The sequence below is a fragment of the Lepisma saccharinum genome, chromosome 27, assembly GCF_977018435.1.
Source record: "Lepisma saccharinum chromosome 27, izLepSacc3.1, whole genome shotgun sequence".
NCBI lineage: Eukaryota > Metazoa > Arthropoda > Insecta > Zygentoma > Lepismatidae > Lepisma > Lepisma saccharinum.
Window position 1 is genome coordinate 53,199,268 of NC_139255.1, and position 24,997 is coordinate 53,224,264.

Genomic DNA, 24,997 nt, shown 5'->3' on the forward strand with positions numbered 1-24,997 from the left:
TTGCACATATATTCGGTCTATAAAAAATTAATAACCCGTGTAAGGGCCAGCACCTACCTTCCGACTGCCGGCATCACTCCCACCACCCCAGTTATGGGGTGACATGTGGTCAGCACGATGAATCCCCAGTCGTTGTAGGTTTCCATGACTGAGTTACGCTACTCATTCGTAGCTCCCCAATTTCCTCACGATGGTTGGTGGTCACCGGTCCCATACACAGGCCAAAATCTCAGGAGAAAAGTTATGCTTCCCCCAGGCATCCCATAACTGGAGACCAAAGCGTGACACCGTGGACTGCACGGCCATGGTGAGGGACAATATTCAGTCTAGTCATGGTAAATAGAAAAGTTCGGCTTTCAAGTGGGAATATTTGGAATAAATTCTGTTTGTATTACTTTTCTTGTGTTTTGCAATCATAAAGGTGCAGAAATATGCTTTTTTTTTCGCTAGTTTTGTCATTTGAATGTTTGCTGTTTGTTGAAATTTTGATGTGCCAATTTCATATCTGGTTCCTCAAATCAGTACATTACCACGTCGCATGTAAATAGTGAAGTGCAGCCCATGATATGAACATTAACAGAATAAAAAGGTCAGAATATGAAATTGAGCCTTGTACTAAATATTAAAAAGTTGTTGACAGTATATTTCTCCTACACTGTACAAATTTTTCTTTTTCAGAACTGGAGATAATCTGGAAGACTGTTGTGGCGGAACGTGTACGAAGAAACAGTGTGAATTCAGTTGTGCTGTACTGCAACAAAGTGAGCGAGAAGGGGCAACCAAGTGTGAAAAGTGAAACGCGTGGCTCAAAACGTTTGTGGGACGGTTCCTTGCAGTCATCGGGTTCAAATCCAGGTTGGCACGGTGACAGGGATAATTACATTCAGTTCATCAACAGGGAAAACCACTTGGAGAAGAACAGCAGGACGGTGGTGGCGAGTTCCTTGGACGTGACGGACAAAGTTCTGTTCCCTCAGAACGGGACCCATCCTGGTCTGCACCTGAACAACCACGGTGTGGGAGTGTCGGTTGCCATGTCCGTCCCGTTGCCAGTGTCCGTTCCCATCATGGGCGTGTCCGTGCCGAAGGTCACAGTGTCGACGCCTTGCCCTATGTCGCCTGCACCGGCGCCGTCTCCGTCACCGCTTCAGAACGGCGTGAAGAAGATGGCCATGGAAGCTGGACTGAGCGTGTTGGGTAGCAGTTTGCCGGAGAAGCTCCGCCGTCCGTCGTCACCAAGTCTAAGGCCTCAGCTGGCAGCTTGTGATGATGAAAGCAGGCTACCAGGTAGCAGCAGTAGGGCCAGTCCGCCAGGACCATTCAAGTGGCCTGGCATAGAAGAAATCATGGAAGCTTACCAGAGCTACACTCAAGGTATATATTCAAACATTACATATGGTTCATTTTTGAAGAGTATTCCAAAGAAATGCAGAATGTCCCATCATCTTCAAGTTTCAAACAAGAATAAGGTATACAATTATAACAGGGTAGCTGCTCACCGGGAATTATGCGCGAATTCTGCTTGAATTTTTCTTCGTAGACGTGAAAAATTGCAACTTTTGTTAATCCACATTCCATTGAATTTATACATATGTATTAATGCCCTGAGCTAAGTTTTACACAGTTTAGCCTTTATTTTTATCGAGGAAGGAAAAGAAAAGAAAGCTGCGTGGAAAATGAAACAGAATTCTCTCAATCCGTTTTCTTTGTTAGTGTCCTTTGTAGAACGTTCCATCTGACAGACGGAAGATTATTGCTAGATAAGTTGATTAGGTAAATTTGAAATTCTTATTGAATTAACAATTTTCGTTGATTACTATATACTGTAACATTTGTGACTTGTGTTTGTAAATGTATTTAGAGTCGTGAGTATGTGAGATGACAACTGTAAACTCTGCACCTTAATTTAAATATTAGGGCTATACTGTTTAATTTAATAGAATTGGAATTTTTGGATACATTGGAATCGCACAGATCTTTACATTGTTAATAGATTTGTGTGTGTATATGTGTGTGGATGTTGAGAGGTGGTAATACCTAAGTTTGAAATAGAGAACACATCTGTTTGTATCCTTGAATTTTTGGAAAGTTCACCTTGAAAACCGGGAATTATACTTGAATTTTATCATGGTCCTAGAGTGACCACCCTGTTATAAACACTAAAAGGTATAAAGACAGTACGAGGGTCGTACCGAAAGTAATGAAAAAGTGTTCATAACCTCTTTATGCACATGTAGTTTGAGTGACTCTTCCTCCATACAAACCAGCTACTCAACATAGCCTCCATTTAAAGTGATTCATTTGCAGATTGGGGACCATGAACCAGCTCAATTTACTGATCACCTGATTTGTTTCCTAAGAGTGTGGTCACACATTGTCATGGTGAATGTGGATTGCTCTCAGATTCTTGTGCGGTCTCTTCCTCCTAATGGCTTCTCTAAGCTTATGGAGGGTCTCAATGTACCGCTCGCTGTTGATGGTACGGCCGCGTTCCAGGAAATCAAGGAAAAAGGATGTCTGTCTGCGCGAATCAACTCATCCACTCGCTGACGATTCGTGTCAGTGGTCGCAGTTGATGGTCTCCTACTGCGCGGTTTGTCTCCAATGCTCGTTTCTCCTTCTCTAAACTTCATCATCCACCTGTGCACATTGCTCTTGTCAATGATGTCATCTCCGTACACATTATGTAGTCTTCTGTGGATGTCGGACAACCTGCACCCCTCCTTCCTCAAGAACTCGATGAGAGCACATTGCTTCTGCTTGGAATCCATCCTTCACTTGCAAGGCAGACAAAGATTCTGAAACACCTGCATAGAGGAAGAGTCACTCCAATGACACGTGCAATTTGAACGATCTACATCAGTTAATAAAGGGGTTATGACCACTTTTTCATTACTTTTGGTATGGCCCTCATACTTACAATGTGGAACTTGCCTGATGCTGGGCATACGTAAGCTGGCAACAGTACTTTGTTTATAAATTATTATTTTTTCCCCAAGAAGTAGCAGCCTATTTTCAATGCAACTTTGCACCATCCTCCATGGCAAACTGGTTAAACAGCATACTACAATGCCAGGGGTCCCAGGTTCGAATCTCGGTCTGGGCTTGGGTATTCCTTGTGAATCATATCACTCATTCTCATCTTCGTGATTAGCCAAAAGTTGCAGAAAAGCTAAGTAACTTTGCGGGGTTGTAGGAATGTTCCACTGCTACATACTACATTTGTTCGTTTACTTTGGTCTATTGTTGTGGCCACAGGGATATGCTAATTACCAAATTTTTAAGAAAATTCTATTTTCTTCTTCTTTTAAGTTTCGATATTGTGAGGTAGAATGTATGCATTTCATTTCTACTAAAAGCCCTGTCATTCCAGGAAAATAAATATATATACGAGGTTTATTTTCTAATTGGCGGCCGTTTTGAAATAAAACTAAAACATGCAAAGGTGGAAATTTAATTACCTCTGTGGCTCTTCATACGTACATTCAGCTACTTCTCAACGTAGTTCCCATAGTTGTTGAGACACTTCTCGTAGCGGTAGATGAGCTTTTGTAGACCCTCATCAAAGAAATCTGCCGCCAGGTCAGACAACCAATCCGTCATGGTCTGTTTGGCTTTGTCGGCGCTGTTGAATTGCTTCCCAGCGAGGAAAGTCTTCAAGTGGAGGAATGGATGATCGCTAGGGGCGAGCTCTAGACTGTATGGAGGGTGGTCCATTTGCTCCCAGCCAAATGAGTCAATGAGCGACTGTGTGGCAGCTGCAGTGTGTGGCCATGCGTTGTCGTGTAGCAACATGATACCGGAAGACAGCATTCCTCGTCGTTTATTCTCTATTGCTTGGCAAAGTTTCTTGAGTGTGTTGCAATACACGGCTGCATTAACTGTTTGTCCATTCGAAAGAAACTCAATCAGTAGCACCCCGAACCCAGAAGACGATGAGCATGAGTTTCTTGGTGGAGGTCGCTTGCTTGAACTTCACCTTTGTGGGGAATGATGTGTGACATCCTGATCATGGTTCGTCACGAACATTCGTGCGACCGGCCTTAAACAGACGTACCCACTTTCGCACAATGACTTCTCACCATACACCTTACGTAACTGGCAATAAATGTCTTCCGCTTTCACATTTTTCGTGGTCAAAAACCTGATCACTGGTCGATCGTATCTCACACTCGGCGGGATTTTCAATTGCCAACACCACTTCCATTGTTCATCACAACCACACCAAGCGTTTCACAACATGCAAATGGTGTCTGTTTACGTGCAAGGCACGTAACTAACGCACATGCGCAAAATGCCAAGCATGCAGTGTTGCCAACATGAGTGCAAAACTACCCTTATTAGAAAATAAACCTCATATATCTCTCTACGGCAATTAATTCTCAAGCTAATTTATTTTTGTACTGCCTGGAAACTCTTTGTCTGGAGGATGTTAACACACTGGGGAGGCTTTCATTTGCTAAATTTTTAAGCTCTATGGAATCCGCCAAAAGCACATCTTTTTGGTCCCTGAACATGGTTACCATGATCTTTTGCACAGACTGAGTTTGCTTCAACTTTTCATCTTTGGTAAATGGTAATGATGCCACTGCATGGTTTACTGTTTTGACTTGCCATTAACGTAAAAAATCATGTTTCATCACCATTCATGATGTGGGGAAAAAGAAATCCCACCCCGGTCTCTATTAGTGGTTCAAATATACATGTGCTGCTGCGATTCTTTGAGTTTTGTGAGCAGCTGTTTTTGGGGGGAATCCATCATGCACATAATTTTCAGAAGCCAATTATGTCACTTAGAATTCAAAAACAATGTTGTCTGAAATGTCATGGCAAGAGCATTAATTGCTTTCACACACTCAAATAATGCCATTAGTGTAAACATTAGGCTTACCAATCCTCTCTTCATTGTGAACATTTGTAGGGCCTTCTCTACATTCGCAACACCATTGTCGTACTTTTCCTTCACTTATTACTGTCAGCCCATTCATTTTGCACAACTCCGTGTGAATTTCAGAAGCACAACCTTTCATGTTAAAAGATTGAGATTCACATCGGGCTTGATTGCTTATTCTTGGAGCAATCATTATTTACTGTAAAGGTAATCCCAATGTAGCTACTGCACGAGCACAATCCAACCACTGTTGGGGGTTACTTTTTATAACTAATTGGCCAGTACTTTTGAAAGTCCCACACAGAATTTAATGGCATAGCGCTGTTCGATGGCACATTGCATTTTTAAGCTTCGACCGAGGCTATAGACAGGGGTCCACTTAAACCATGATACGAACCGCACGGAAGCTCGTAGGCGACTGACGCTAGGTGCGTTTTGCAGCTTACTTCCCCTCCATCGAACCCACCTGGAGCGAGCACGCTTCGACGTACAGTAGCGTCAAAATAAAAATTGGTCTCATTACTTTTTATACAGACCCTGTATATATATATTGTTTAGCAATATAGGGAAATAAGACAATGTGTATGCTTACATGATTGTCAGTAATGGCATTAGTGATTCCTAAGTAAAAATAAAACCACCATTTTTTTTGTAGTGGTTAATAAACTGGTTACTTCTGAACTTAGCAAAGTAACACATCAATGTTACAATTACTTACATATTTTTGGTAACATGATACCAAAGTCGTTGCTTGTGTTTTTCAGAAAAAAGCTTGGAGAAAGACGTGCTGCAGGAACAGTGCCAAAGACTGCAAAGACAGCTGATGGAGAAGCGCCAGCAAGCCGACACCTTTGGCCGCCACTTAAGCGAACTTCTAGCGATCAAAAGGTTGCTAGATTGCGAACGGCATCAAGTCCAGCAAACTCTAGACCACTTGAACACCTGCCTACGCAAGCTGAGGTAGCTAGACGTCAAGCCAGGTGTGAAACTCCACCGGCCTTGGCACTGCTTACAGTTGGAGAAAGAGCGAGCAGGATAAGCGGTCGCATTGGGGGTCACGCCTGCGAATCATGCCTAACACTTCAAATCAAAGAATTACCAAAAAAAGCTGTGATACGTTGTGGTTGGAGAAAATAGTCTAGTTTATGCAGATCCAGAGAGCAATGCATGACTGTGAAAGTTTCCCCACCCTCCCACTTCCTTTTTTAAGTGGTTCCTGCTTGGTGCTATGATGAGAGGAAGGATATATATAAAATTAACAGTTTGTGTTCTGTGATAACTCGCTGGCACAGTACTTTAAAGGACACTGGTTTAATCCTCGAAGAGGATACTTCAGGGAATATAGTTTATCATGGTCTGATATTCATCCAAAAATAATAATAATGGGAGTATATTAAAGAAAATAGAAGATGATAGACTTACTACAGGCAGGCCTGTGCAGGTGGAAATACAGCTGTTCCACGGCAGCTAGTGAATAAAGAAAATAGTCCCAATCTAGTCTGTTTTCTTCCAATGAACCGATTGCTTTTCTGACCACACGTGGTGTATTGTGACTGATAGGATGAATGACGTGGGTCCGTATTGAAGTGCATAGTTGTTAATGAATTTTTTTTTGAGAATTAAAAAAGAAAAAAGTGCTTTAGTATTTATAGTAACATATTTTATGACATTCCATAAAAAAGGTAACATTTCGTAAGAAGTGGCAAATGTTTATTCCAAAGTGACAGTTTAACCTATGACAGCCATAACCAAAAATATATATATCTTGTGAACTGTCACTGATAGGCAAATGCTCCATGCTTAATATAGGTTAATAACCCATCCCTCTTGACTCCAATTGTCCTCCCCCATCCCCCACCTCTTTTGTGCCGAAGGCCAAGAAGCTTTCTATTATGGACTGGCTTTTGAGTGCCTGATTATTACGAATAACTTTGTAAATATTTATGTTTTATTTTCTACATAAAATATTTTATCTGGCTGTTACTTCCCTATTTCAGCACTGAAATAGAATGTATGTACTATATTGTATGTTTGTATCATGGATCATCTTTGTAATATTTATACTTTTATGTAGCATAGCAAGAAGTGTGTTTTTGTGGGACGAACTTCCATTCCCAAATACTGAATAAATGAATAGAAATAAGTACAATTAAAACATGTGTCTTCATTATGGTTTTAAGCATTTCCTAAATATTTAGAAATGCTAACGAAAAAGGTTGACTTTATTCTTGCATATCTTTGGATGAGAGGGGACAAAACAACAGTGGTGCCACCTGGGAAGAGCAGAAGCAATTACTTCAGTCAGTACATTCAATTTACACCTACAGTAGCTCATGAAGAGAATTTTTTCTGTTATTGTAAGCACAGGCAAGTTGCTGATATATGATAGGAACACTACACCTAACCTACTTAAATATCCATATACGTATAGTAGGACTAAACATCATATTAGGTTAGGCAGGTTACATTTTGCTCTTTTAGGGTACTATTCACAGCAGGGGACAAATGTGTGACATCAGAAGATGATGTCAAGATACCTTGCTGAAGTGGCTGTAGCTCTGACAATGGGTCTCGGTGGAATAAACAGTCCTGAATTCACTCCGTTCAGACACAGTCTACCAGTGGACAAAGAGAATGTGACAGTGTTACTGCCTACCAGGAAGGATCACAGAACTGGGCGATAAGCGTACAAACTATCTAGGGACCTCACTGCATGTGCAGCAGAAAACAAACTGCTTTCTCAAGAAATCCGGCTGAAGATATTTGGAACACCTAACAGCCCATGATAGCTAGCCTTGCAGATTGTATGGCCTGTCAAAACTACAAAGAGTGGGGGTCCCCCGAGACTTTGCACCCTGCCAAATGCCTTGCATTGCTGCTTAAATTTCTAGTCAGACAAGAACTTAACTGAACTTGCCCAGAAACTGAAGGTAAAAATGACACCCTCGTCAGTTTTGATGTAATTTCCCTGTTCACTGTCTCTGTGACAGCAGGGCCGGCACCAGGGGGACCCCTTAATTTTCTTCTGAACCTCTTCGGCACCCCCTGTTCAAAACTTATTTTCAACCTAATGAAATGTTTACATTATGCTATTAAAACAATGACATCACTTTGAGCGTAGAATGTTAGGTATTGAACCGATACCGCTATTATTGTATACAAGAAGCAATCCATTGGTCCTGAAAAATAGCATTTACTTTTCAGTAGTAGCAGCGAACAACACAAATATAAGTGCCTGTTGTATTTCTTTCATCACCATTACTGGTTAGAATTGTTTGTACTTTTGTTTATTCCGGTGGTGTTTTCGATAATTGCCTACGGCTCAGTGTGAGTTGTTTCATGTTTTAAAATATTTTTTTAGCATTATAGATATTATAGATAAAAAAAATATTTATTTTTCACCTACTTGTTTTTCCTCTATTCTCAAAATTGCACTGCAATAAAAATTTTAGTTACTTTCAGTAGATCATCGGGTTGTGCCTGGGAAATTATTTAACTCGAATTGTATAAACCTGGTTGTTCTTTCATTGTTGTTGTTGCTTATGCGCAGTCTGATAATTACATGAAACTGATTTCGTATTTTTTGTAGGTGTTATTTTATTTGCAAGTAGTAGAACTTCAGGTTGCATAGCGATTTTCTTTTACCCAGCGCACACAAATTGAACACTCAGCAGTGGTCTCTGATATCTGTGCATCGCAAAAAAGTACATGCATTGTGAAAAAGTACAGAAAGACAAAGAACTGCTTATCGACAAAATGTTAAAGTGTTTATGGAAAGGATACAAGGTGAACTCAGTTCCTATTTAAATAGTGGCCTCAAGCCTGAACTTGGCACGAACGTCAAAGTATTTTCTATTCAATTTTATGATTTCTATAACAAGAGCAACAATAATAAAGGTAAAATATAAATTCCTGGGAAGATATGAAATGTTACTCTGCACCCACCCCCCTCCCTTCGGAGAAAAAAATCCGGCAGGCATTCACGTTTGATGTTCTGTATATTTTTAACATCGCATCCCCTAAATTTTATTCCGCATCCCTAGATGTTTAATCCCTGTGCCGCTGCTGGATGAAAGACACCCAAAGTTCCAATAACTTCTGGGAAGCCACTGTCCACCAGCCATAGTTGATCTCTTAGGCCACATGCTCACTTTCACATATTTCTTATACAACAGGAAATATGAACGAACCTCACCGGCCGTCACGAATTTGTACATGGAACATTTTGAACATGAAGCTCTAGAGGCTGCCCCACGCCCACCATCCTGTTTGTATAGATATGTGGATGACATATTCATCATTTGGCTGCGTGGATGACAAGCATTTTCCTTGACGACCACCATTCAAACATCAAGTTTACCATGGAGATAGAAAGTCAGGACTAGCAGAGCACAACATTACTGAGGGTCACAGGATTTTATTTGCAGATACCAAAATCATAGCAAAATGTGCCAGTTACTGGGACAGAAGAGTATAGGAAGCTGTAACCATTTCCCTGGGAAAGCAGAAATCTGAACAGGAATGCGGGACTTCAGCTCAGTCTTGCCTGGAACCTACTTCTCCGTAAAAGCACGACATCGGCCAATAAAACACCAGGCTCCAGAGTTAACAAATCAAAAGACAGAGGTCCATCCCATCATTCAGATATATTTAACCTTGACAATGATGATGATAACAATGTATGTGCTCTATATGAACACTAATGCAGTTTTATCCTTTTCACGGATACCAAAATATTTGTCAATGGTCATGATCATATATATCCCATGGATGTCTAAATGTTTTTTTCCAGGGCTGGAGGTCCCATGGATATCCAGAATGGAATATCCCATAGGATGTCCCAATCCAGGACTGAATATCCATGGATTTGATCTGGACAAGGAAGATATCCTATGGATATTCCTTGGAGATTTGTGATGCTATAAGTGAGTATTGACTCAATTGTAGTCCCCTTTGTATTGTTGCACCGAGTTAGGGTAAATCGAAATTTTCTGATTCTTAAGATTTAAAAAAGTCTGAATCACGAATAATGGTAAATAACAGGAAAATAAATTCTAATGCTAACAATTATTGTTTCAATTGCAAAAGAAAGGATGAAAGAAATATACCTACATACCAGAAATACCATATTCATTTTCTGATGTCTGAAACGCATCCTATTTGTTTTTGAGAATTTCTAGCTATGTATTGGATATCCAGAATTGGATGAATTTATTATAGCCAGTTCTATAAATGCTTGGGCTATATATTGGATATCTAGAATTGTTTGTGAGTTTCTGATATCCTAAACAATATACAATGGACCTGTAATGAATATCCATGGATCTGATCTGGATGTTGTGGATATTCCTTGGAGATTTGTACTGTAAGGGAGCCTCCACCCTCATAATAGAAATTGACAACTACATGTTGTATGGAGACAGCCGAAAAAAGATATTCACCTAGACCTTGTTAATTCAAGGCTGTATTGAATACTAAATTTACATACTTTCCTAAACATCCAATAAGACACTTAAATGGTTAAACATGAAATATATATTTCAGTAATATCTATCGCTGCATTAAAATACATAAATTTTAGGAACATATCCAAAAATACACATGCTGGTAACATAACTACTTAATTTCAAATGACAAAAATATTATTGATCACGCATTGCTCTTCTTTTGACTTCGGACTTGATAGGTGGCAAATTAGGTACGTTTATTTTGAAGAACAAGAATGAGAAAGTCCTTATCTGAAACAAAGAATAATAATTGTAATGCCGATAAGCTCAAGAACAAAGGGGCAAGGGGGCATTTACGCCTTGGGCCTCGCTTCACAATAATATTTCGATATGCCCTAAAAATTTGATGCTATTCTTATCAAGAAAATCCAAAATGGACATATTTAATGGTATCTATCATGGTGAAATTTTGCATAAATGCTTTTCCAATGGAGAATCTCTGGGCTTTGTATATTGGTACTCAATGCTTGAAGTGGGATGGAATGCAGGGGGAACCTTGTCGCCTGCTTGTCAGGCTGTTCCATTTTCCCTATATTGTGTATCGAACTGTCTAGGTTTGGTGTTCCCACATGCATAGCGAATGTTTTTTTTACAGAGGAGGTACTTCTGTCATTTGTCACTTAGGTGTGCGGGAGCTTTTGGACCAAAATGACAAGGCCCCTTCAGTCAATAAATAAACTTTCATTGTTCATGCATGAACAACCGACCTATGTGTCATTATGCACGCCATTGAGAAAATGGGGCCCAGTGAGCGACACATGCAACTTTACAAGTCACTTGGGTGAGAAGGGTTGCATTTATTATTGAGGGTTCGTTTCCAAGCAACATGTGCATCTCGACATATCACTCACTTCAGCTTCAGTCTGAAAACTCCCTGACAATATCGTGAAAAATATTTCATCGTGATTTGCATCTTGATGTTCACCGTTGATTTGTCTGGCAAAAAGAAAAGTAAACCATATGAATTTGAGGGTGATTCTGTAACAAAGACTTTCTGATGAGGGTTCATTGCACAGTGGTTCCTACTTAAAACTGTAGGTTCAGTCCCGATTAGATTATCTGAGAACATAACAACGGAAAGTGAATCCTGGCTGTACAATGATCATTTGCAATACCTCAAAACTCTCAAAGAGTACAAGGAATGGCAAATGAGTGATCTCGGATACAAATTCCTTTGATGTCCCTTCATAAGTGAATGTGGCCGCCCAAGAAAAGAAAACCCCTGGAATTGTCGACAAAATTTTCAACCATAAGCGAAAAGTGGGAGAGTGGGTAATGCAATCAACCGCTTACAATGTAATTCTGCCCCTGCAGAAGCGACAAGCGACTCTCCATTTTAGTTGGCAAGTTTTGCAGCGTTCTTCCCAATTTGGTCAGCTGTAGGAGTAAAGATGACTGGGAGTGGTGCAGGTCACGCCCCACCACAATGGCTGAGATCGAAAATAAGTAGTTATCCAATATGAACTTCATGCTGTGGTGCAATGCACATGACAATACTTGACTATAAAGATATTGATTTGGCTATACCTATAGCTGCCATCAACTCCTGATTCCTGGAACTGATGCGAAGGTATGTGAGGTCATCGGATGGGTCAATATCACGGACTGCACTTTTTGCTCTGTTTGTGAAGTGGCCAATCATGGTAGAAAGCTGCATTGTCTGCGTATTGTCCATAGTTGTCTCAAGTGGAGTACCTGAAACAAAAACAATTGCATGTTAAATTAATGAAAAATATAACTTTTGTTATTGTTAAAAGCCTTTATGTTCTCCATACAAGGTGCAAATAGCCTCAGTGTTGAAGTGACCGTTATGATTTGGGCTCGGAAGTTGAAGACCTATAAATTGCCAAAGATAGACCTAAAAATGTAAAAAAAAGGACGTAAAACGAAAAAAAGGACGTATAAATGTGATCCAAATGAATTATTAACTTCAGTTTTAATTACATATTTAATGAATATGCACGGCACCTCCTTATCTGACTTGAGATCTTTGCAGGCGCATGCTGTCTGGTCGTATACACCGTGCTGAAATCTTCAAAACAAGAGAAAGTTGCCACTTACTGACTTACAGCGCGACCTTCCAGACAAGTTACGGTTAAAGGACCTTGTACCGTACCTGCTTCAGTCATCCAAAAATGTTTTTCTCTCGTTTAAGGGATGGTTCAAATACGTATATTTATTATTATTGCCTTACTACAGAAGGGATGTTTAAGAGGTGATGAACTGATGAGGATTCGAATTGAGAATGAGCAGTAACAACGTAGTCGAAGGAAGGTGAAGTTGCAAAAAAATAAAAGCCGTTAAGACCTAAACAAATGGGTAAAAAAGAACAAATAAAACCCACCTTTTTCTGGCCTACAATGACCCAAAATGAACATATATTATGTTGGGCTTTGTCTTTGGAAACTAGGAAAAAAAAGGATTTTTCCTCAACTTCCGAGCCCTAGTTATGATATTATTAAACAATCAACTAAGGTTACCTTGTTAGTCTCATGTCTGCCATCAGTGGCATGTCCAGGATGTTCGAGGGAAGGGTGGGGGGGAGTACGTATACTTTTTTTTTATTAGTCAGTCATTTTTGCCATTCCTCCGTTTGACGTTATGATCCCCACGAACCTCACCTTAATGTAAAGTCACCAACTATTATCAACAAAGGAATTCCATGATTGTAAATAATAAGTGTACTTTGACATGCCCTTTGTCTAATAGTGCAAAGGCAACTGATATAAGTTCACATGATCGTGTGAAAACACACTCAATCGTTGAACAGCAGCATGAAGCATAGGCAGAGGGTCTACTGTTGCCCTGATATGATCATGTACCCCCATTATGAACCTGGCACAACGTTCGTTAACCTTGCATTTAATGACTGCACATGGGAAGAAGTCCTCTATTCTTGATGACCCGTATCTATCCACTTTCTGGGATTAATGTATCTATCCACTAGCAAAGTATTAAATGCCAACATTTTCATTGAGGTTAGGGTAAGTTAAACAGGTAGTGACTTTAGGAACAACCTGTATTTTGAGGCCCGTGGTTAACATGGAATGGCCCCCTACTGACTATGCACAACAAGACTGTGTTCTACTAGTTGTTCCTTGCGACATTTTTTAGGGGGTGCTGTTTTGGGGTAACAGTAATTTTGCCTGTAGTATTATATGGATATGACACTTGGTCCCTTACATTGAAAGAGGAACATAAATTGAGAGTATTTGAAAATAAGATCCTTAGGAAAATCTTTGGACCTAAAAGGGATGAGGAGACAGGTGAGTGGAGAAGGTTACATAATTTAGAACTACATAATTTGTATTCATGTCCAGATATTATTAGAATAATTAAATCAAGAAGACTTAGGTGGGCAGGCCATGTGGCACGAATGGGAGAGGAGAGAGGAGTTTACAGGATTCTTGTTGGGAAACCTGATGGTAAGAGACCTGTAGGAAGGCCAAGACGAAGATGGAGGGACAACGTTGAGATGGACCTAAGGGAAATTGGTAGGGATGGAAAAGAGTATATAGAACTTGCTCAAGATAGGGACAGATGGAAGGCCTGTGTTGCTGCAGCCATGAACCTTCGGGTTTAAGAAGGCTAGAGAGTTAGTTAGTTAGTGTTTTGGGGAAACTACAAACCATTACTTATAGTAGTGGCAACATTGTTGGTATAGGCTTGTCAGTTGTAGCTGGGACAAAAGACAATCGGGTGGTCTTGTTTAGTCTTGTACTATGGATTGTGTGTAGGTGTTTGGTGCTGAATAATACTCTTGTGTGGTAGTTATAAGATGTGAAAGTGAAGTGTGGGTATAATGCCACCCTGAACAATGTTCACGCTTGAAGAACAGCGAATATTCATCAAATTTCAGGTTGCACATGAAAGGAATGCACGGCAAATTCACAAGGGCTTACGTGAGGCATGCTTTACCGTATCATACCATTGCCAGATGGGCCAAGGCATTTTATTGTTTGATTTTGTGTTTTAAGTCCACTTTATGCACAGTAAGGCTAATCGGGACTGTACCTACAACTTAAAGTGGGATCCGAACTACTATGAGCCTCCACCGGGTATCGAACCCGGGACTCCTTGATTACAAGGCAAGGATGCTACCAGTGCACCATCAGGGAGGCGACCAAGGCATTTGAAAGTGGTCGTGAATCAGCTGCGAAAGAACATGGTGTTGGGCATCGTAGCATGGCAACACATCCACATACCTTGATGCATTTCGCAGATTGCTGGAGAATGATCAGTGTTGGACATGTAGTGAATTAGCAGGTAACTGAAGATTTCACCAACCTCCGTCAGTCCCTGCGACTTTGATTTGTTTTCCAAGATGAAGGAACTGCTGGGAGGGAAATGCTTTCCAGACCTCCCGAGCATAATTTCTACCACAGGGCGGTCTCTGCGCACACTGGCACAAACGGGAGCTATCAATGGCATCCAACGACTGCAGGATGTTTGGAAAAGTGTTCACGCAGCAGCAGGAGATTACACTGAAGAGTGGCCTGGAGGTTGGCATGAAAGTAGTTTCCTGGCCCGATGCGATACAGAGACACCTAGCGACATATCAGAGGACTAGCAATTCTTTTCGGCTGTCCTAAGCCTGAGGCCAGAGAACCTTCCTTCCCTCACCACCCCCTCCCCTCCGCGTGACTCCCGCAGTGAGGTTTCTAGGAAAAGGACACCCACCTGTTTCTTTTAATTCTGGTTTCGGAGGCTAAAATTTCTCCACTGGCAAAGCAATTCGCATTTCACTGCTTGCTGGCTGGCTCTTGCATGGAGCGAGACGAGTGGCAGGCTCCAGAGACAGAACCTTCATCACTGAAGTTTTGATTGAATAAATTTGGTTGATTACAGTGGCTACTATAATTATGTTGAATTTTCTTGTTGAGGTTGGAATTTTATCGATTGAGAGTAAAGAAGGAGGTAGAGAATATCAGTTGAAAGAAAGTATTTTTTTTTGAAGGGGGTGTTTTTTTATACAAAATCAATATATAATAATAATGATAATAATAAGGCAAGAATTAGTAACAATTATTATTTCATGGGCATGCGTAATAACATATGGAAAAACTGAAAAGGAGAAAGACGGACAAAACAATGTACCAAAATATACAGTAGTAACAAAGATGTCAGGAAACAATAGTATAATATTGAACTTACACTTTGATGAAGTAATTTTCTTTGTTATGATCTGAATTAAGTCCCTTTGCACAGTTCTCATCGTTGGAGTTCACAGCAGCTTTAATCGGCCAAGATTGATTGATTTTGTTTATTTTACTTCGCCTTTCTGCCACTCTTGGCTAATGATGATATGATGTAATCGATGAAGAGACGCTCACGAAGGACACGTATACCCAGACCGGATTCGAACCCGGGACCACTGGCGTCGTAGCGAAATGAGATAAATACTCCGCCACTGGGCCGGCTAATCGGCCAAGGGTGGGGACAAACTCTCAGTGGTGATGGGAATTCCCTGTGGAAACATATGACCAGTTCCTGCATCACATTAGTTGCTCTCCCCTATTGTGATTTTCCCAATGTTAATTGATTGCTTCCCAAGTGAAATTTCAGTCCAACTAATTATTGTATGATCTTCAAGATCAGCATTATACGTGTTACAAAGTACTCTTAAAAAAATCCCAGTGAATTGGTCAAAATAAAGTGACAGAATTTCGAGGAGAGGCCGAGCCTCTGTGGACCCACACTTGGCTACGCCAATATACGTAAGTAAACCCGTGGTGCTACAGCCCCTGAGGGCCAGAGCCCACCTACCGACTGCCGGCCTCACTTCCAGTCCAACCAGTTATGTGCGGTCAACACGACGAACCCCTAATCTTTGTTGTAGGTTTCCGTGACTCATTCATAGCTTCCCAATCTCCTCACGATGGTCGGTGGCAACCGGTCCTATACACAGGCCGAAATCTCAGGAGAAAAGTTGATAGGTTTCCCCTAAGAGACTCGAACCTGCGCGCATCGCATCCACGAGTGAAGGGAGCTAACCGAGCTAGCTCACAGACGTCCGTAATTTCGCATATTGTGAGCGAAAAGGCAACAACACGAACAATTTTCGCTTTCAATTGTTCGTTGACTAAGTAATAAATCCTCTCCTCAACTGTATTTCTGATTTTTTATTAGCGTTGCTTTTCTGCCACGTTTGGCTAATGGCGACGATGAGGATGAGTAATGATATGATGAAATTGATGAAGGGACACATACAAAGAAAACCCATGCTCAGGCCAGGATTCGAACCTGCAACCTCTGGTGTCGCAACGGGTTGTGCTAACCACTCCGCCACAGATTATGGCAAATTTATTTCGTGATAAAGAAATATTTCTGAATGAATTTACTTTATCAGGGTACAAAATTTCTACGCTTTTCAGTATTCACTTCACAACAAAAGTAAGCATTTCACTTGAAAAATCTGCATTCCTCTTCTATAGTCCTTTTCTTACTCCCACGAAGTTTGGGCAGCGATATGGTTCTCTGAAACTTTTACAGAAACGCTTTTCTTCCAGCTAAATCCTTGAAAATCAAGAAACAGACTCATGGGAGACAGAAAGTATTCACGCTGCCCTCCCCCAGCTGGCAAGATATTTTCTTACTTCAGAAGTAACCTGTCAATCAGCTTGCTTAGTTGACACAACACCTAGTCTATAATGGAATGTATGTATACCTGTGTAGGGAAAATTGGTCAATGTGTTAAAGTTTGGATGAGTCTGGTCTTGTATCACGAGAAAACAGAAAACCGGATAACTACAAATGTATAGATAATTTCAAGCATGAAGTGTTAAGTGGGGCCAAGGCGGGCCGCATTAGCGGATGCTGGGGCCCACATGCGGGCCGCGAGTTTGACTGGCCGAAATATCAGGAATAAAGTTGTCACGCTCATCCACGAGACTCGAACCTGCACGCGTCCCATAGCTGGAGCCCAAAGCATGACGCCTTAGACCGTACGGTCACGATGCAGAACAGCTTCTAATGGCGAAAAAGTGGGGAACACCTGAAGATGAGTTTTTGTTTCCTAATTTTGATTTGGCAAAGGGGGTTCTCTCACAGCATCAAGCGCCGTCAACCCTATGCCGGTCGTTTGAGTATCTTGAGTTTGAGTTTATGTAAGTCTACTTTATGTATAGATAGGCTAATCGGGACTGGACCTACATTTATAGTGGGATTGAACTATTGGGCGTCCACCAGGTACCAAACTCGGGACCTTTTGACATTTTGAGGGTCATCTTTACCATTACGCTATAGGGGAGGCAAAATATATCCGAAACTAAGAAGACATTTTGAATGGACATGTAGAATGTAGGAGGCAGGGTTCGCGCTGAATAGGAAGAAGACAGGGAATTCTCCCTCCCCTATCCTAACCTGTACATCTCTAATGTAATTCTCAACCAAGCCAAGAATCTTGTCCTTCTACATTTTATGTCGCTTTTGTTATTGTTAATGAAGAATTCAAATTAATAATTTGTCTTTAAATCTGAGTTAGCAAGTCAGCCAAAATTATGTTTTTATACTAAATTTTACATTAATTGAAGATTTGCAAAGAAACAGTAGACCTTTTCATGATCCTTCCACTCCAAAAACAAATGTTTGGTAAGAGTCACATCAAGTTTATGATTGGAAGTAGTGAAGTTCTAGGAACCACACACACACACACACATATATGTAAGCAACAACAATAGTAGGCTATTGTAATTTGGAGAGGATATGATTTGTGAGCGGAACGAGCATGAGAATTTAACGAAGTTCCTTTGCGAATCATCAATTATGTGTGTGTGTGTGTGTACACGTATTTCCTATCTGCACCGTTGACTCACAAAGTACTACATGTGAGGTAAAACTATCGAAATGTAAAAAGAAGAAGCGCTACCACCCTCCCTTCCATTTCTACATTTTATTCAAATCGCACACGAGGCACGTATCTAGATATATATTTCGGAGCGGCGTCCTAACGTAATGTCTCAAAATAATATATTAATAATGTTAAATTAAAATAAGTATAATTATATTAAATTAATTAATATATTTTTATAAGATGAATAGGTAAGAAGGCGGTATAACAACAGTGATACAGTATAACATCACGTATTCATTATCTAGCTTACGTGTAGTTAAGGTCGGCAAAATTTTTAAAAAGTAGAAACTTCCCTGGCAAGGAAATTAATGTCAAATAGATAAAGAATATAATATTTATTCAGTATGAAAAAATGATGTTAGATCCAGTTGACGAAAGTAAAATTCCTGGTAATATTTTGCATGTTATTATAAGTAGTAATAATTGTTGCATAAATCTTCTTTGGTACTGTCATTCAAAGTCGTATTGATTTCCAATATTTTTGCGGAAATAAACAATTTGCGATTAAACAACAACCTTATTTTCATTACTTAATTGAAGTTTTATGATCTCATTATTTAATTTTTTTGTACTTGGTAAGTCTTTCGGGGGGAGGTTGGGACACCTGGACCCCCCTAAATACGTCCTTCGCGGTAGGGGTCGAGATAAAGTTACTGTGTCACTGGTTCCAATTCACGGTAAATATGCTCTGCTTCTCTATAATCAAACATACACAAATTCATGGCCTTCCTGCTTTCTTGGTTTCTTGCCTGGGAAAGAGGCAATAAATCAAGCTGTGACAGCTACGGGACCTTCTGACGAGGGGACGGAACCCAGCTGTGCAGAGGATTCAAACACCCGCGCGTACTAGCCCTCACCGTCAGCCTGGGGCAATTTTGCAACAGAGGCATCTAGTGGCCAAGTGGGGAACTATGATGAATGAAATTCGGCTGAAGCGGCCGTATCTTTCGCCGTCGATCATACATGACATTTTTAAACAATCATTTTGGGCTGTGCAAGTGATTTTTAAAATAAAAGCCCTCCCTAGCTTAGTCGTAAAAGGATTGAGCATTACGTTAGTATGCATCATAATGGCCATTTCCGTTGGTGCTACCCACAAATCGTATAACCATTCTGTGCTTATTTACGTATTTCCTTACGGGAAATTGAAAAAAAATAATGGAATTTGTGCACATTTATCGAACTGAAATTGCATAAATGTGTCATGTACTCAAAGTTCCATAAAGTAAGTTCACATCTACTGAATGTTTTCCGGCAAATTTTTGTCCTAAAACGTTATAATCAACAAAATGCAAAAAAGCCCATGTTAAATTTAAGCGCTTTCCACGGTGACCTTCGCCAAACTCCACCTCCCTCTGAAGGATTGTAAATGATTCCAGGTATGTATCTTCTTTCATGTCTCTTTCTCATACATGTTGCCACTACAAGGAAAATGGCCTTGTATATGCAGTAGGGAGGAAGGGACAAAAATAAGATAACTAAGAAAACGAAAGAGCTGAAGAACATTTTCCCATGCATATAGTACATGATATAGGCGAATCAAAATTGATAAATCCAAAAGTCATTGGTTCTAATCTTGGATGAGTTATGGGCATCTGCTTGTGAGTGTTCCTTCACCTAATCCCACACGCAATTAACAATTTATCTTCTTGATGCCTTAATATGTATAGAGGGAGATCCATAACTAATTATGTTCTTTTTTAACCCTAAAAATAATAAACATCCTATTAGCATAAAGTTTCGATCTTAAATAAACGGACGGGTTTCGGTTTCTTACTTGGCTAGAATTATGAATCATGACTTGTCTTCAGTTGGATGCAAGCGCAGATGTGATTCTGGGAACGTTCATGTCTTTGCACTGCATTATAAAAATTGCTTAAGTCACTGTAGCTTGTTCCTAAATTTGTATTGAACAAAACACATGGCCAACAAAATAATTTATTAAGATCATTGCTGCCACATAACCACATAATATTGTTGTACTGAGATGTTTTAAACTACCTAATGAGAACTTTCCCATCTTTCTTAGTTGGTTTGGTTGTGTACAGTTCAGGACACGGTCGCTCTACTCACAATCACAAGCTCCAACTTTACACCATATGTTCTCGAACTGAATGGTTTTGAAAGAAGGTCCCTAATCAAGTCCTTACCTGCAGCACTGCAAATTGATGGCTCTTCTGGTATGTCAACCATCGCGGAAATTTTCAATGTACTTTTACACCAGATACAAAAACACGACACAAAGAACAGAAAAAAAACAGCACAATATCACAGTAAAAAAAACAACACGCAATATCATTTATAATAAATTATGTACGTAAGTACAGTCTACTGCTGAGTTCTCTGTTTCCGTCTGAACCCCCTTAGTATTTACTATATATTGTAGTTACGGTGTTCACTCTTCATAATATACTGTAGACATTTAGATGCAGAATTTTACTGCTGCTATAGCGCTACAATTTCCGTCCTGTAACTTTATTTTACTGCACTATTCTCCTTGCAAACCTATCTGCGATATGATCGATTGTGAATGACTAATACTGATTCTAAAATCAGGTCTACCATTTCAACTGCTGAAAAATTGGTGGTTAACATATTGAGCTAATAAAGCTCCTAGTAAAAATAATTTTAAAAAATAGGGCCCCCCACAAAACATTGCCCAGGGGCCTCCACAAACCTTGATACGGCCCTGGTCGGTGCTATACTCTTTCCAAAAAAGGACATTTTCAGTCCTAAAAAAATCCGCCCGAACGCCGGACACACTCCTAAAAAGAAGGGCTTGTCCGGATAAAATTCTAATTCAAATTCAAATTTTCTTCATTAAAGGGCGAGGTTCAGCCTGTGGCTGTTCTCCCACCTAACCCCGTTCGGTCACCCCGTCTGGTCACCGTACATACACTTTGCTGGTAATTGTCTCTGTCTGTGTCTGTATGTACTTGCGTTACATTATTGGCACGCCTCCTAAGTATATTGAGCATTGATCGACCAAGTTTAAGGATTGCGTCCAGTTGCGAAATGTCACACTGCACAGTGCACACTTATTTACAACTTTGGCCTCATTATCGACCTATTCTGCAACTTTCATGGCGATTTTCGTCGAGAAGTTTGGGAGCTCTCGTTGTATGTCTGAAATCTTAGATTTAAATCATGGATTGTTAATTGACGAAGTAAAATGATAATGAAAGAAATACAGTAGATCTTAATGCTATAGCTTTACACATGTTACACGTATTAAATTAGTTAACAGAGTATTGAGAACAGCACTTACCATCTGCACTAACAACCATTACGCCAACCACTCCTTTATAATTTTCAATTCTCTTGACCCTGGCTCTCATGTCATTCATTAACTGAAAATAATAGACATTACATGTTTATAAGTAACTAAAAGAAAAATAATAAGCATGGAATGCATAAGTGATGAAATACCTTAATCAAACACTCAACAGTTCAGACAGGAGTTACCGGAGTGTGCAGTGAGATTCATGAGTATTACCGTGCAAATTGTGCATCTTCATGTTCGTGCACTTGATAAGAGCTTCAATAATTAAAAAGAAAACTCAAGCTGCAGACAACTTCTGCACCAGCATACCTAAAAATCCATCGCTTAAAAGCACACAGGATGGAAGAGAAAAATTAATGAAAATAGTCATGGACAATTTACACGGTAATACTCATGGATCCCACTGTACTACGTAAGTTGGTTGACTTTTGAGTTCTTTCTAAAAAGGTTACCGCTTACACCCCTTTTTTTCATTGGGATAGAATAGTTTCATTTTTATTTGCTGTGCATACGTTACTTGAAGATTTAGTAGTGCTCAAGTAAGTACGGGTGCAATTTCAAGATTTCCGATAAGAACATTATTCAACAACACTGTTTCAGTGTTACTGAATCGTGTACGAAAGGCTTAAGAAAGAATTCCTCTGAAGATGAAAGGTGAAAAGAATGTTTATTAAGGCTGTGCACTGTGGTTTGCAATTTTGTCCTTATTTTCAACTCGTGGTTGGGATTTTGTCGCGTATATACATATTTACGACCTGGCAACTCTGCCACGGAAGCAGAGTACACATGAAAATACCTCATCAATTTTTAAACGAACCGAAACGAAATTCTCTACCGACGCCAAGGCCTAAAATATTCTACAAATGCCTAATTTATGGTCGTTGTGACCATTCACCTTCACACCGACCAACCCGAAGGCTATATCTTGAAAATCTCGTGACCAAACAATTGTTATTACGCCAAGGTTGATAATGCGAAGTTTATTGAGCGAGGAGGAAAACGAGTCGATATTGGCAGTGTCACAGGAACTAGGGGATAGTGAGTACAGCGCCCCTTATATCCTTCGATCCAAACTGATGCCACTTGTATCCCTCCAAATAATTTAAGAGGCGCAAGACGCTGCCGTTTAAAGAATCTCATTTTTAGCAGCTAAATACAAACATTTTTTACTATGTTACCTTCCTACATACTAAAGAATGAATGATATTCAGTTTCCAACTTCGTCTTCTTGCAACCAAGGGTGGAAAGCAGTGGCGGAGACTGGGTCCAAAGGGGCAAGGTGGCAAAACTATGGGGGGCGGAGGACACTTTACTTTCCCTTGGTACCATAGGCGTGCGCAGACCCTCTGAATATGGGGGGGGGGGGCAGAAGCCTTGATGAAAGTTCAGTTGGGAAAGAAAGACTTAATTTTATCGCACTGTTTTAGTTTCATTGAATTGAGGGTATATGCATATACAGTATGTAACATTGTTATTCGTACACATAGAATTTCTGAGGAAAAAATTTCATATATACTAGTAAATATAATCATTTTCATATGTACCTGGAAATTAATATTAAGGAAGGTTTCACTAACAAATGTTAATAAAAATGTATCTTCAAAGTGTATAAACAGAGCATATAATTTGTGTGAAAAGAGAAAAACACGCTGTTTCATGCAACATTGTTATTCGTACAGGCAAGAGTTTCAATCGTCCTCGCATACAGCGCCACCGCTATTCGTGCAGTTTGCAACTTCGTGACAAGTTTGAACATGCAGGCGCGCTCCCCATTAAGCAGAATGCTGCCGTAGGTATTGTAGTAGGTCTATCGTCTATCTATCAGCGTGTTCGAAATGGGCAAGGTGAAGGAACTTAGTTCCGATCTGAAGGATGTTATTATAAATTTGGCCCTTAGAGGTTATTCGTTAAGAAAAATTGGACAAACAGTCAATAAATCACACTCCACAGTTCAATACATACGTAGTAAACAAATTTAGAGAGGAAGGTTCAACACAGAATGTGCCGAGAAAACCAAAAGAGAGACGGTTGAATAAACGTGATGAAAGCTTTAGTTTAAAGAGAGTGCGAGAAAACCCCCGACTAAGTGTTCCTCAATTACGACCGTTAGTAGAAAATGTTGCTGAAAATATGATGTCCGATCAAACTGTCCGACGTGCCAAGTGGAAGCATGGATATCATGGGAGAATAAGACGATAGAGGTCGTACGTAAATAAGGTGAATCGCAGGAATAGACTTTCATTCGCGAAAGAGCACATCCACAAGGACCAGGAATTTTGGGATAGTGTCATATGGTCAGACGAGTCCAAGATTAATATATACGGGTCAGATGGGATAAATAGGGTCTGGAGAAAATCAAATAAAGACAATGATCACATTAACACATTTCCAACAGTTAAACACGGTGGTGCCCCTCCAGGGAACACCGCCTTAAAGTAGCACTGACCGTGCGGGCGGAGGGGTTTGTGTGCTTTGTTGAGGCTGAGAGCTATGCCAGCGGTAGAATCTACCGGCAGGGTCACCCATGCTGGACAGGTCTCAGAAGAGAAACCAGACTAAGGTGTTCTACAACGTCACATCTTTACCATATCCTATCCTAATATTCCTTCCTAGTCCCAAATACTGCTGCATTGTAGTCATAGAGGGATCTATAAAGGCTAAGGGAAGAAAACCCTACCAGAAAATTACCTGGTCCTCCAGGTTGGGGGTTGGCGTGAGGCTGACAACCTTATCCGGAAAAAATCAATCGTTCAGAAACCACAACTTGTGCCTCGGAAAGTGGATAAACATGATGACGGACCAGCTAAACGGATAACGGACATGAATATGGCCACGTGGAATATAAAGACAATGCTAGCCCCAGGAAAGATGCAGGAGGTAGCACAAGAAATAGAAAAAAATGGTATACAGATAGCAGCAGTACAGGAAATTAGATGGGTTGGAACGGGTAGAGTAGACAAAAAAGACTTCACAATGTTTTATAGTGGAACAGAACAAAGGACAGGGCAGAGAGGTACAGGCTTCATAATAACTAAGGAAGCAAGAAAAAGTATACTGCAGTTTGTGCCAGTATGTGATAGAATAAGCAAGCTCAGAGTTAAAGGATCATTCAGAAACATAACAATTATAACAGTGTATGCACCTACAGAAGACAAAGGTGATCAAGAGAAAGAAGAATTTTATGATAAGCTGGAGGAAACATTAGAAGAAACACCTAGATATGATTAATTATTATCATGGGAGATTTTAACGCACAAATTGGCAAGGAGGATAGGAGAAAAGGAATAAGTGGAGTCTATACCTTACATAGAGAAAGCAATAATAATGGCAATCTACTCTATCAGTTTGCAATTAGAAACAAAATGATAATAAAAAGCACGTGTTTCCCACATAAAGATATACATTTGGGGACCTGGAGATCCCCAGATGGAACAACAACAAACCAAATCGACCATGTTTCGGTA

General features: G+C 40.2%; 2 protein-coding genes across 2 annotated transcripts in view; one reads left to right on the forward strand and one right to left on the reverse strand.

Moving 5' to 3' along the window:
* LOC145980255 (uncharacterized) overlaps positions 1–7,032 on the forward strand; it is a 49,742-nt gene extending 42,710 nt beyond the window's left edge. The window contains exons 10-11 of the mRNA XM_083113264.1: positions 679–1,374; positions 5,656–7,032. Of these exons, the coding sequence (XP_082969390.1) occupies positions 679–1,374; positions 5,656–5,855 (896 nt within the window). The 3' untranslated portion in view covers positions 5,856–7,032. The remainder of the gene's footprint in view (positions 1–678; positions 1,375–5,655) is intronic.
* Positions 7,033–10,425: 3,393 nt separating this feature from the next.
* Positions 10,426–24,997, reverse strand: part of LOC145980282 (dynein light chain roadblock-type 2-like) — a 36,651-nt gene continuing 22,079 nt past the window's right edge. Inside the window, exons 2-4 of the mRNA XM_083113292.1 lie at positions 21,519–21,600; positions 11,926–12,093; positions 10,426–10,629 (exon numbers count right to left, since the gene is read on the reverse strand). Coding sequence (XP_082969418.1) covers positions 10,586–10,629; positions 11,926–12,093; positions 21,519–21,600 — 294 coding nt within the window. The 3' untranslated portion in view covers positions 10,426–10,585. The remainder of the gene's footprint in view (positions 10,630–11,925; positions 12,094–21,518; positions 21,601–24,997) is intronic.